The sequence below is a fragment of the Lichenostomus cassidix genome, chromosome 1 (genome assembly GCF_008360975.1).
Source record: "Lichenostomus cassidix isolate B80296 chromosome 1, HeHo_3.0, whole genome shotgun sequence".
NCBI lineage: Eukaryota > Metazoa > Chordata > Aves > Passeriformes > Meliphagidae > Lichenostomus > Lichenostomus cassidix.
In genome coordinates this window covers 71297359-71310564 of record NC_139479.1, presented here as the reverse complement: position 1 = coordinate 71310564, position 13206 = coordinate 71297359, and the positions used below count along the sequence as shown (strand labels likewise).

General features: G+C 42.8%; 1 protein-coding gene across 1 annotated transcript; it reads left to right on the top strand.

Annotated features, from left to right (window-relative positions):
• Positions 1-1517: 1517 nt before the first annotated feature.
• Positions 1518-12203, top strand: IL17D (interleukin 17D). Its single transcript, XM_085063205.1, has 3 exons — positions 1518-1937; positions 2033-2343; positions 10210-12203. Exons 1-3 carry the CDS (start codon positions 1923-1925, stop codon positions 10523-10525), a joined length of 642 nt encoding a protein of 213 aa, XP_084919331.1. The 5' UTR covers positions 1518-1922; the 3' UTR covers positions 10526-12203.
• Positions 12204-13206: the final 1003 nt, after the last annotated feature.

Genomic DNA, 13206 nt, shown 5'->3' with positions numbered 1-13206 from the left:
ATGCTACTCCCAAATATAAATGTTGAATGACAATCCCCAGAAAGAACATTTAGAATATTATATAAAAGTGAAAGACATACTTCTGAGTTCATTGATTGAAATATCATATACTACATCAAATTCAGGACAGATTTTCTATTACTATTTTTTTTCAATATTTCATTTGTTTAGATGTTTTAAATCCCCCTCAAATTCTAAGAAAATTATAAATTAACACCAATGATGATACTGCTTGGTAATTTCTTAAGATGTGAAAGAACCTAAGTTGCCAAAGTGTATTAGTGAATATTTTATGACTCAGATGTCTCTAGTGTAGACTATGCCACAAGAACTGGCATAGCACTCTTAGTTCCCATGAAATGGAGTCTCATTTGCTGCCCTTCTGTGGTTCTTATTATTTGAATCAATGAGATTTTTTGTAAGACAATACAAAGCAACTAATGTATAGAATTAGAATATTGCCTAGATAATACACAAAGCCTTAAATTTAACGGCAATTTAATGACTGTGCCATTGTTTTCTCTTCATCTGCTCTAGTTTTTTGAGGCAGACTTCTCCCAGAAATGCCAATGCATATAAAGGAAGTGCATAAAACCCAGGTTTTGCAAAGGCAAGTATGACATCCTCATGCTACTCAGAAATTTCTCAAGATATTTTAGGAAGAGTAATATAAAAATATTTGTCATGATAAATATTTGCCATGTTGCCACATACACCACTTGAAGGTGGTGAAGTAACACGAAGCTGGTGTGTGCTCAGGGGTCACACTGGTCTGGGCTAAATGGACAGACATCTTGTCCCAGTCTGTCACCTGAGGATATGACTGCAAAGGGGAGTTTTCATTTCAACTGAAAAATGTCCTCCCTCAGAGCTGAAACCTGACTCAAATCCCACACAGACAAAGGTTAATATACTGCTTGTAAATGATACTGACCTGTGATGCATATGGTACCAAAACCACTAAAAATCATAGTTAGACTTTGTGACTTTTCAGAAACCATGAAATCAAACCACTTCATCACATTATGAATGCCAGACCATTCTGCTTCAATTCCAGCCTGTTTGGTGAAGGTGATATCTTGTATTTCTGTGGCACCAAGCTGGTTTTTCTCAATCTTTCTATGATTTATGATCCTATTTTCCCCTATTCCTAGTTAGTATTTTCATATTTAACTATCCTTATCCTAAATGCCTCAAGAGACATGCAGGACTTAATTATAGCACATGAAACATTTGATTCAAGAGATAAATTTTAAAGTCACACCATTTCAGTGGACTACATCCTTTATGACCCAGAGTACCACAGGTGCTTATTTTTGTGGATAGTGCTAGAGACCTGAGTATTTTGCGTCATGTGTTTTTAAAAGTACAGAATAGGTGGAGAAGCCATTAGAGGTGAGACTCACCTCAACTTCTTTAGCTACTTACGATGCAAATTTCTCGTCTTCTGCAGAGGCTTCTGTAGCAGCCATCAGAGTGACCCTGCAGTGGATTCTGCCACAGGCTGCCTCGGCAGGAGGACAGGGTGGATCAGGCTCCAAGCGGCTTCACGTTCGCCAGCCCCAGTCCTCATGAGGGACATCAACCACCCCGGTGCCTACTGGAGGAACGACACAGCTGGGATGGAGAAACATGCCAGAGGTGCTACCTGCAGTCGGGCAAGCGGGATATCCCAAACCCCTACGAGGGACAATGCCAATTGCCCTAAAGTGACTGGGAGAGTCCGGGCTATAGCAGTCCCGAGCGCTCGCCGCCTCCGTGAGCGCCGCCGAACATGTTCCTGGCAGGCGAGGCCAGGGGAGATGCAGTGAGGCGCGGGGCACTTTTCCAGCAGCTCCTCCGCCGGGAGAGCCAGTGGCACGGCGCGGCGCCGCAGCCCGCCGCTCTCCGCGGCTCCCTCGAGGAGAAGCAGCCCGGGCGCCATGCAGCGAGGCAGGGTAAGGGGCTGCGGGGCGCGGAGGGGCGCGGGCGGTGCCGGGCGGGCGCGGTGTCCCCGCGGTCCCCATCCCCGCTGACTGCGCCCTCGTTGCAGGTGCGGGCGGCGCTGGCGGCGCTGCTGGCGCTGCTCTGCGCCGCGCTGCTCCCGCTCCGCCCGGAGGCCGCCAGGGCGCCCAAGCAGCGGCCGGCGCGGACCCGGAGCTGCGGCGAGCGACCCGAGGAGCTGCTGGAGCAGCTGTACGGGCGGCTGGCGGCGGGCATGCTGAGCGCCTTCCACCACACCCTGCAGCCGGAGCCGCCGGGCCGCCAGCACAACGCCAGCTGCCCCGCCGGGACACGGCCGCCCGCGGACAAGAGGGTCCGGCTCCCCGTCAACCTGCGCAGCGCATCGCCCTGGGCATACAGGTAACTCCGGGGGAAGGGGGTGCGGCCGTGCCAAGGGGTCCCGGCGGGGAGAAGGGAGCCGAGCCGGTGTCCCCGCGGGGGGCTTTCCCGCGCCGTGCTGGGGGACGCGAGGGGTGACCGCGGCACCGGGCAGCAGCCTGCAGGAAAGGTGCTAAAGCGCACGTCTAACTAGGCGATATAAGGTAATTGTGTAAAAACAGCTTGTGGGAGGAATATGTCCAATGGGTAAAAAGAGAAATGAATGAGGTGGACCAAGCCGTGAGATGGAGCTCACACCCACAGCCACCCCGGTGCACAGACCACCCTCAAAAAGTCACTTGGGCAAATTGTCATAGGTGAAGTTCACTCAAAAGACCACCACTAAAGAAGCACCTCCTGACTCTGCAGCAGTCACAGAGGGGCTCAGAAGCTTTCCCCAGAAAGTGACTCCGGACACCCCCTGTTTCTAAAATACATCAGGGTACAGTCTGTGTTCAGGTCACCTACCAACAGAGCCGTAGCTGCACCTACCAAACATTCCCAAGGACTCGATGTAGAAGCATAGGCAAGGAATGAGTACAGCAATATTCTCCACCTGTGTTTTCATCCTGTGCTTTGCAAACCTCCTTCCCCTGAGGTGGAGCAGAGGCTCACAGACTATTTTTAAGGGGGCATAAAAACAACTAAGTAAAGTAAATTTGTTGTGAGGCTGGTTAATACATGAAACAAGGGTCTGCACTTCTATAGGAAGCTCTGGAAAAGCTTGGAAACCACTGACCTAGTACACTGGGACCAGTGTGTGATCACATTCCCAGAAGATTATCAAATCTTCTGGTGGTTTGAATAAGACTGAGTTCTGTTTTCAGCTTTCTGTAAAGGACTGCAGACAACAGGAAGCTGAAACATGCAAACTTAAAAGGAACTGACTTTCTTGCTACTCTTTCTACATTATCCTTGGTATATATTTTGATGCAGCTCCTGTGTATTCGGCAAACAGTTATCTCCTTGTTAGTGCTCTCCAATAAACATTTATTTTATGGCATGGGTTTTGCCCGCTTCTAGTGTAAGAAGAAATCCTACTGAGAGAAAGATGGTTTATTTGCTCAGTAAGCCTTTCATAAGCAAAGTATTTTTAGCAATACATTTTCTCTAAGCAGACTGAGGATTTTTAAGCTGCCTAAGAATGCACAAAGCAAATACCATCAACGAAACACCTACCACTGGGCCCAGGGATTTTATACAGTGGTTTTGCAAAATACTAGCACCATCAGAAAATTGTTCCTCTGGTCTGAAAACAGTGCCTTCCATCCTTACATCTTGTTGGGCAGGTATTTATTTTCAGATGGAGCTCTGTATAGGCTTACTTCTTAACAGAGAACCAGCTGCTTTTTGGGGCCTGGCTTACAAAAGGTTTATTAAGAAGCTGTAAATCCACTGTACTTTTCATCAAAATGTTTTCAAGACAGACCACTAACCATTCACATAGAAGTAACTTGATGACATCTCCAAGCTAGGAATTTTAAAAGATAGTGGAAAAAAAGTATTACATCATTAAAAGCAAAATCTAGAATTATATTCGGGGGAAAAATATTTCTCTAGGGTAAAGAGGCCTGAATACACTGTCTAGTTAACAGATCTCATTTACAGCTTTTTTTGTGACTGCATTTTTACTGTATCATTAGTGTGCAAAGAGACAACAACAGATATCTCAAGATGTGTCATTAAAAAAATGTGCATTAGCTATTACCACCTGCTATCTCATAGATTTTTGAAGCCAGATGTGAAAATTTGTTTTGTTATGTTGTCTTCAGCTGGGTACGCTGGAAGCTCCTTTATCCCATTAGAGCTACTCCATATCTTTGAGAAGGACACACAGCTCTCCATTAAAGACTGCAAATAATGTCCCACTATGCTTTGTCAGTGGTTAACCAATTTCACTTATACAGTCCCAACAGCTTCTTCTCCATGGCTGGAGTGTTAATCTGAAAAGCTGCATACAGCTCTCTTCGGTATTACAGAACTTTCTTGACAAGCCCACTTGCATTTCATTCTTTTCCCTCATAAATTTCTCCCCTTCACAGATCCATTGCTGTTTCCTGAACTGCCTTCTGAATCACCAAAGTTGTTCTAGCAGTGAATGCTCATAAATAAATACACTGTAGGCAGACCCCTCATGTATGCCCTGACAGGACACTGCTCAAAGGCCAACTGGACTACTTGAAATTTACATCAAGATGCCTGTCCCATTCCAGCGTCTCACAGACATCCTGCTCTTTGACTTCTCTTCTGCACCTAAAGACTTACAGTGCAATTCATTTCTGCTCTGTGCATAAAGGCTCTTTTTTCTTTTTGACCTTCATTTTAATGCCTGAGATACCTCATGCTGCTTTCTCTGTCTTCATTGGTGTTGCAGCAGTTCCCATTGTTACCATCTGCAGATTTCATTAACATACTGTTTATACTCCCTATTCCAGGTCATTAATAATAAAGATATTAAGTCTGGCTCTACTTACCTTCCCTTGTATGTCTCCCCGGGCACCTGCTCCCAGCTGTTTAACGCTGCTGCTTGTAATTCCTCTGCTCACATGACTGTTCAGGTCAAGTCAACTGAAATTTCTTCATATCAGCATTTATGAGAAAGAATTGAATATGTTACTTAGAGAACTGTGTATAATGTTGACCCTACTGCGCTGCCTGTCTCCCAAGCCTGTCATTCTATTTAAGTGTGGAAGAATTAGGTTTGACTGCCTCAAAGCTCAGATAATCCTTGTGTGGCTTCTTTGCTTGTCTTCATTCTGTGCATACTATTTATTTTCCATTACTTGGTCTTTTAATCTGGTTATACAAAAATCAAGACTTACATCATTTTTGGCTTGCTACAACCCAGAGATACAGGAGTTGTACATGGATTGCACCACATATCCATCTAGCCCCTGACCCTGCTGCTAGCATCAACCAACAGGTGGTATTTAAGGCAAAAGTTAGGGGAAAAATATTAGTTTGTGTGTCTGATACTGAAATTCCATCCTGATGGCCACAGGAGATCAGTATATAACTCAAGGCACAAAGTTTAGTCACGTGAATCACTCTTTGCTCTGCAGAGCTATAAAGAGGCAGCAGAGTTCCCTGAAGTCAGTTGAGCACACTGGATTTGCTCAGCAGTTCAGGAAGCTGGGCTACAAATTACCCAGCTTTTTTAAAAAATAGAGCCAGCAGCAGAAGTTCTGCCATGAAATCGACCTTCCATGAAATCATCAGGCTGTAAGCCAGCTTGTGACATCTATCCAGGGGTTGCCTGTCCTTTTTAGCAGTATTACATGGACAATTAATGAAATCCAGAAAGCCTGCTTGTACATGGAGGTTCTGGCAAGGGCCACTTGGCTACTGCTGTGGTTCAGAGTTGCTTAACAAGAATTAATGATATGGGTGAACCTGCAGACCCTACTGACAGCACAGGATGGGTGTTCTTGTTAACATTCACAGTCATGTCGTATCATTACCAGTGCAAGGACAACTCTGGAGATGCACGGACAAGTTGCTTGTGGACAAAAACCATTATAAAAAGAATTAATTTTAAATGTCTGCCTAAATGTTTGTGGGGTCTGACCATAAAGCTCGGAGGAATGGTTGAAAAATCTGATCCTGCTGAAGTCAGCAGCACTTTTACAGGTAGTGTTGATTTGTGATTACATTCATGGTGCTGCAGAGCACAGATTACATTCATTAATCAGCTGTATATATCAGGTCTATTTTTATTTTCTGATGTCTTAAGGCTATAATAACAATCAGAGCTAGTTTGCAAACACACTTCTGCATGAGCGTAGCAAAAATTGCTTATGTGTATTCAAGAAATCATTCATGTTTCTGAATTTCCAAATCCCGTGGCTTCTGTTTCTGCCTCCAGGGCCTAATCCTGCATTTACTAAGGGTTAAATTACAAAGATTTAACTTCTACTGGTAGTGTTGCTCTGATGATAAAATCCCAAGTTAGCCAGTCCCTCTCTCAACCATTGCCTAGCTTTTTTTTTCTGTTTTTCAAAAATCAATTTCCGTTTATAAACATCCTTGGTTTTGTGCTCATTTACATAAAATCTTAATAGAAGTAATACAGGCAGGTAATTTTTCACTGGTAAAAACCAAGCTTGTCTGCAAAGTGTTTGAACAAAGTAATACAAGACAGCTTTCCTTTAAATAATACTCCAGTGATTTTCTAGAAACTTATCCAAGACATTTTCCAGGATTTAACCTTACCATGTGGCAGGGTGTGCATGTCCCAAAGATGCAGCCAAGGGAAAGAATACAAGGAGATGCTGCCATCCTTTTTACTTGAGCACATGTTTGTACAACTCTTCAGAAAATCAGCACTGGGCTATTTTTGTGCAAGCACTGTACTACCTGTAGTAGTAATACCTATGTTGCTGCCTGTATATAAAATAAACTAAGCATAACATGAACAAAAGAACACCTGCTATAGGGAAATAAATGTCTTGGCAAGGGGGAAAAAAAGCTGTTAGCTCTTAATCCTGTAAGTATTTGAGAGTGAGAAGGAAGGGGATGATGATCTGCTTATTAGACTTCTGATAACATCCAGCTGTTAGCCCAGTGCTAACAGTGATTTTCTGAAGAGTCGGCTGCCTGCCCCAGCACAGCATCTGACCCTGTGGAATCAGAAGCTTGGAAATTATGAAGTGACAATATTATTAAAAATACTACATATAAAAGTAGCAGTACAGGAGAAGGCAGATTAAGTCTCTGCAAGAGTTTTACTTCTGACAGAGTTTTCTCTTGAGTTTCCAGGCTTAGTACGTAAATGGCAGGAAGTTTGTTTTTCACTGGGAGCTCTCAAAGCACTCATAGGGTCATAAGGAAAAGCAGCCGAGTCACACTTCATTAGCAGTTCCAGTTCAGCACAAACCTGCTTCTTGTTCCAGCAGATGGGAATAGAGCAGCCCAGCATAGCTCACTGCTCCTGTCACTTGTGAACCAGGAGTGCTGGCGAGGCAGAGTTAGCCTTGCACAGTGGTGACCTGAGTTCACAGGACAAGGGCAATGCTCATCAAAGTCTCTGGGCTGTCTGGTTTGCAGCAGTGGCCACAGCAAAGCACACGAGGCTGCAGGGGACACTTGAGTACCAGTGGGAAGTTGCACTTCCCTGGTTCTCCACCACTCTTCCCAGCTCCGTCCATCTCGTGGGTGTGTGAAAGACATAGTGGGAACTTGGAGCATGTGTTTTTACCTAGCTAATTAACCTGATGAAAAATGTTTACCCTCTTCCAGGAGAAGATGTTAAAACATGACTTGCAGTGGTTGGAGTAATGGAGAGGAATCAAATTGAGGCAGTGGTTATTCTCTGCAGAGTGATTATGCTCAGTTCATACCAACAGAAGGAAGCAGCTCCAGCTGCATTTATCCAATCCAGCTGAACGCTCCACATTACAGCTGTTCATTAGTGGTTCAGACCCAAGTGGTCTGAACCTAGAAAGACAAAAATGAGGCTTTGTTTATATGGCTTTTCTGAACAGGCTTGAGCTGAAGATGCAGAACCTTGTATATGGCTCCAAATTTTAATGACATTTGAGTTAAGGTATTAATTTCAGGAGGCATTACTTAGAGGCTACAGCCATGAAGTTCTAGTCTGGATGCAAAACCACATCAATTTTTTGAATCCTTCATTAAGTTTGGATTCCAATTCCTTCCAGTCTTCACATGATGTATTGACATCGATATTAGTAATAAAGAGATTTTTTCCCTTGGAAAGTAAAAAACCATGCCACAACCACACCGTCTTTCAAAAAAACCCACCCCATTAATACCAGGTCATTTCCATGTGGGAGTTTGGAGGAGACAGTTGATTGTAGACCACGATTCCAGTGACAGTGTTCTCCTGTTATGAGTGAAACCTCTTACGTTTGCATGCAGAACCATGTTCATGCTTTCCAGTAACATCATAAACCAGGTGTTAGAGATAATACAGTAGAGGAAATACCAATGACTTGACATGTGGTGTGTTTAACAATCCACCACTGAACTTCATCACACTTCAGTTTGAAATGGGAATGTATCAGAGTAGAAAGGCCTGTGTTCCCCTTTCTTCCCTTCTGCTGGCTACCAGGCATTTTATTTCACACTGGTGCGAGATCCTGTAACATGAAGGTATTTCCTGGGGAAAGTAAGCGAGTATAAGTGGGACAGAGAAGCATTGCAAAAAATATCTGCAACATCACAGATGTCTGGCTAGGAGAGAACTGGCCAGATTTTTTTGTGAGGAAAACAAACTCTTTAAAATTTTAGACAGACAATTATATATGTTATGGTAATTATATATATATATTAGAAAGTATTTTCCTTGATAACAGGATAATCAAATTTGTGTTTGGCAAGAGCTGTGATTCCAGATTTGCTTTAACCTGATAAACTGTTGATACTTCTGAAAAAGGAAGCTCCCTCCTGTTCCTGCCTACAGCCACTTGTTAGCTCTGGCTCATTGGTGTAGAGTTCTGAGTACATGTGTGGCAAGACAGTTGACGGACCAAAATCCAAGTTTTGATGGAGTTACTCCTCGGTTGAATGAATTCTTTGATCAATCCGGTGACCAGAAAAAACATGAGTGTCAACCCAGAGGTGGATGTGAGAGGGAGAGCCAGTCTGCCCGTTCTCACAAGGACAGATTTTGTTGACTAGCAGTGACTGCAGTCACAGCTTGAGGCAGACTTATGCTGCCTCTTCCAAAGCTGGAACTTTTCTCATCTCCTCATGGCCTGAAGAGATAAAAGGTGAATACTTTGATACCCAAAGAAGTGCTGTACACCCATGGAAACAAAATTTAGAAATTGCTTTAAATTTGTAAGATTTAAGATCATTTTAAGATCTGTTAAGAGATCCTACCTGGATAACTGCATCCAGCTCTGAGACCCTAAACACAAGAAGGACATGGACATGTTGAAATGAGTCCAGAGGAGGCCATGAGGACACTCAATGGGATGGAGCACCTCTCTTACGAAGACAGGCTGAGCCTTCCAGTATCTAAAGGTGGCCTACAAGAGAGCTGGAGAAAGATTCTTCACAAGGGCATGGAGTGATAGGACAAGGAATAATGGCTTTAAAGAGGAAGAAGGCAGGTTTAGATCGGATACTGGGAAGAATTAAGAAGTGAGAGTAGTGACACACTGGCACAGATTGCCCAGAGAATCTGTGGATGCCCCATGCCAGGAAGTTGCAGTTTATCTCAGTGTGGGCACTGAGAAAACGTTGCTCTTCTCTGGTTAGAGGAAGATACAGTAGATATGAATTAGAAAAAGCAATACAGAGTTCTGCTTTCAAGGGGAAGGCACCTTTAAGACCCCAAGTACACTAGAAACTGCTTAATATTACTAGTATATTAGTATATAATAGTATACTATTACTGCTTAATAATAGTACAATTCAATTCTATTTAAATTACTAAATTTTAAAACATCATATCATAGCTTTAACAGTAACTATGTTAAGAAGGATTTGTACCAGTTTTTGAAGAACTCAAAGCAGATAAATTTAGAAATGCCTGAGTGTCCTTTTTAATGCTCTGTTTACCAATTCAGTCCAAAATGCAAAATTCATTCTGTTTAAACCCTTACATCTCTTAATTCAGAAGGCCAGATTGTTCATGGGCACTGTAGGACCTAATCAGTTCTGTTAGCTGTTCATATTTTGTCTTTACACTTTACAAATTAGAAGCCAGGCAGCAACAACTACAGCTGGTTTTCCTGGCAAAGACAACAAAAACATGATATAATTATTATAGTGATTATATTATTATAGTAATTATAATAATATATAAGATTCTAGAATTCCAGCAGAATATACCCATTTTTAGAGGTACTAACGAATCTTCGATTTGCTCCCCTCTAGAATTTCCTATGACCCCACGAGATACCCTAAGTACATTCCCGAAGCCTACTGCCTGTGCAAAGGCTGCCTGATGGGGATCTTTGGCGAGGAGAGCTTGCACTTCCGCAGCACGCCGGTGTACATGCCCACCGTGATCCTGCGCCGCACGCCCGCCTGCGCCGGGGGCCGCTACGTCTACACCGAGGATTACATCACCATCCCCGTGGGCTGCACCTGCGTGCCTGAGCCGGACAAGGAGGCGGAGAGTGGCAACTCCAGCATAGATAAGCAAGAAGTGAAGTTGCTGGTGAGCCAGAACAAGCCCTCATCTGAATGAAGAATGCGTTAGGAGTTGTGTTTTGGTACTGGCCTCACATCACCATCTCACCACCTCAGGAAACTATCGCAGCAGGAAACACACTCGCCCTGTTTCTGCTTACAGTAATTTCAGATATAAGATGGAAAGTCCAGTCTATCAGATCATTAGAGATGGCAATTCATTCAACTTCTTTAGTTCATGTAAACTTTAGTTCATTATTGCAAACTCCAAAATAGCCTTTTTTTTCCTTAGAGCAGAACATTTTATCTTTGTTTATTCACAGTAAATTTTAGAAGATGATGCAACTGTAAGACACAGTAGCTATTACTATAGCAGGCTACTGGTTGTAGATATTTTTAATGAATTTCTTATACTCTACTTTCAAGTATCCTTATATAAAAATCTCATACCTGTCATACATATGCCGAACCAGCAGTTAAAAGGATAACTTCTCAGGCTGGGAGAGCCTTCCTTTATATTGCATAAACTCCAAGCTTTACCTCTGAGCTGTTATTTCTTTGGCTAATTTATACACTACGGCAAGGAAACTTCCGCTGATTTGGAGTCATTCATGAAGCAATATTCTATTTGCTTGCTATTTTTAAGCTTGCCAAATTGCTAAGGGTACAAAGGTGTTGAGAAAAAACATGCTAGTATATTGTAAAAATGCACTGGACTTTCTTGATGTGGACTAAGTCTAATTACACAGAAAATATCAATTAGAAAAAACACAGTCTGGGTTCCTAGAATTCTGTATTTGATTTCATCCATCACTGACTGCTTAACTGTTTCTTGTGGTAAAACTGTATTCCATGCAGTTGAAAGGCCAAAACCTTTTTCATATTAGGAGAGGGGATTCCCCATCAAAACATAAGTACCAAGGATAGGCTTCCCCTCAGGTGCACTGCAGGTGAGTAAGCAGGCTAGGTCTTAAGTTCCAGATGCTCCAAGAGGTCACTGAATTGAGTCCCAGCCCATCCAAACTTGTTAAATCCAACTGATTTTTACAATTACTGTTACTCATTTCTGCCTATGCTACACATAACAGGCGACCACGTGCAAAAGCTGATGCTCTGTAGATGCACAGCCTTCTATTGTGCAGCCTACTGCTGATGGAACTTGATGGCAAGCCCTCACCAGAAACCCTGGACACACAAAAACTTGAATTTCCAGAACAAGAGGCTGAAGTTGACTCAGCCTGGTGAATGAGAATGAGGAATGACCAGGCATGCCTTGCACAAACATAATTCCTCAGAGGGCCACACTTGCCAAAATGGATAAACCTCTGAATGCACAGCAGAGAATGTCTTCTACAGCTGAAGGATCATGACTGCAATATCCTTACAGAATAAACATTATATGCAGCAATATATCTGCTACATCATGGATCTCAAACTTGGCCTTAATTCATAGCAGAGAAAGCCCTTACACTACACAAACACACACATCTTTGGAGTGTCACTGGATGAAGAATGCCAAGACTATGAGCTAATCACAATTAACAACTTAAAGAGAGAATGAAAGTCATACAACAACTCGACATCTTGGTGCATAATTATTGACTGTGCTCTCTCTGACTCAGTCTAGCATAACAGTATTTTTATATTTTTACAGTGCAATCTGTGTAACTTCTTACAAAGCCTAAAATAACTTTAAGAACTCCAGAAACAAATAAAAGATTCCCATCACGATGTCAGTTTGAAGTTTGTAGCTGTGTTTTTTGTGCACATACTTTTCCTCAGTTCTTGTCTTTAGATCTGTGTTTCCTCAGATTGTGATGCTTCTATCTCAAGGGGATCCTCAAGGTGAGTTCAAAGATGGTCATAAAATGTTTATATTTCTCAGAGAACAGCTAATTGCCTGGCTGCTGCCAGCAATTATAGGTAGTTACCTGTTCCCCAGAGAATGTAAATACATGCAGCAGTTACAACCTCTTTTCCTTCCTACTGATGTGGAGAACTTCTCACCCTCCGAGCAGAGGGAAATGGTAGTCAGAGGGGCTTAAAAGGGAGGCATACCCACAAAACTGGAGAAACACTGCACTAGGTGATGTGGCAGTAGCCTGATGCCTTATAGCTTCACCATTACATTGTAGAGTTTTTGTCTATAAGTACATTTAAGGCAGTGTGAAGGTGAACCTTCAGACTCCCGAGCATAGAACAAAGCCTTCACACTAAAAGGCAATAAAATGACCCCAAACAACAGCAAAATGTCTAACCATGCAGCCCTTAAAATTTAGTAAATAGCCAGAGGGGCTACGAGCTAAGTCTGGCCAAACACTGCCCTCCAGCAGAACTCATTTGTCTGCCCGAACACTTTAGTTACACAAATTTGTCTCCAACAAATCAGTTATTAGAGCACATGGATATATTTGCATGATGATGAGAAAAATTAAATCTCACTTTTCGTTGCAAGTCTCTTGTACTGCTTTCATTAATTTTGAGGTTTGCAAGTAAATAGAGCATGTTCAGGGAATTCCTGGGAGTTGCAATCTAAAATCAGGTAAATGGAACATAATCAGTTTCTCCAATCTAGAAAAGCAGATGCTTTAGCTCATATAAAGCTTCAGAAATTGGATGACTGAAAGTAGTAGAGAACTGCAAAACCTCCGTGGATCAATAGAGCACACGTTGGCGACTTCCTTCTTGTCACACTGCAACAAGTGCGGAAAGCTTCCCACGGTTACAAGCATCTTTATG

Excerpts from the sequence above, each read along its gene's own strand:
- IL17D (XM_085063205.1), top strand. Across the intron at positions 2,344-10,209 it reads GCATCGCCCTGGGCATACAG|AATTTCCTATGACCCCACGA; the intron begins GTAACTCCGGGG and ends GCTCCCCTCTAG.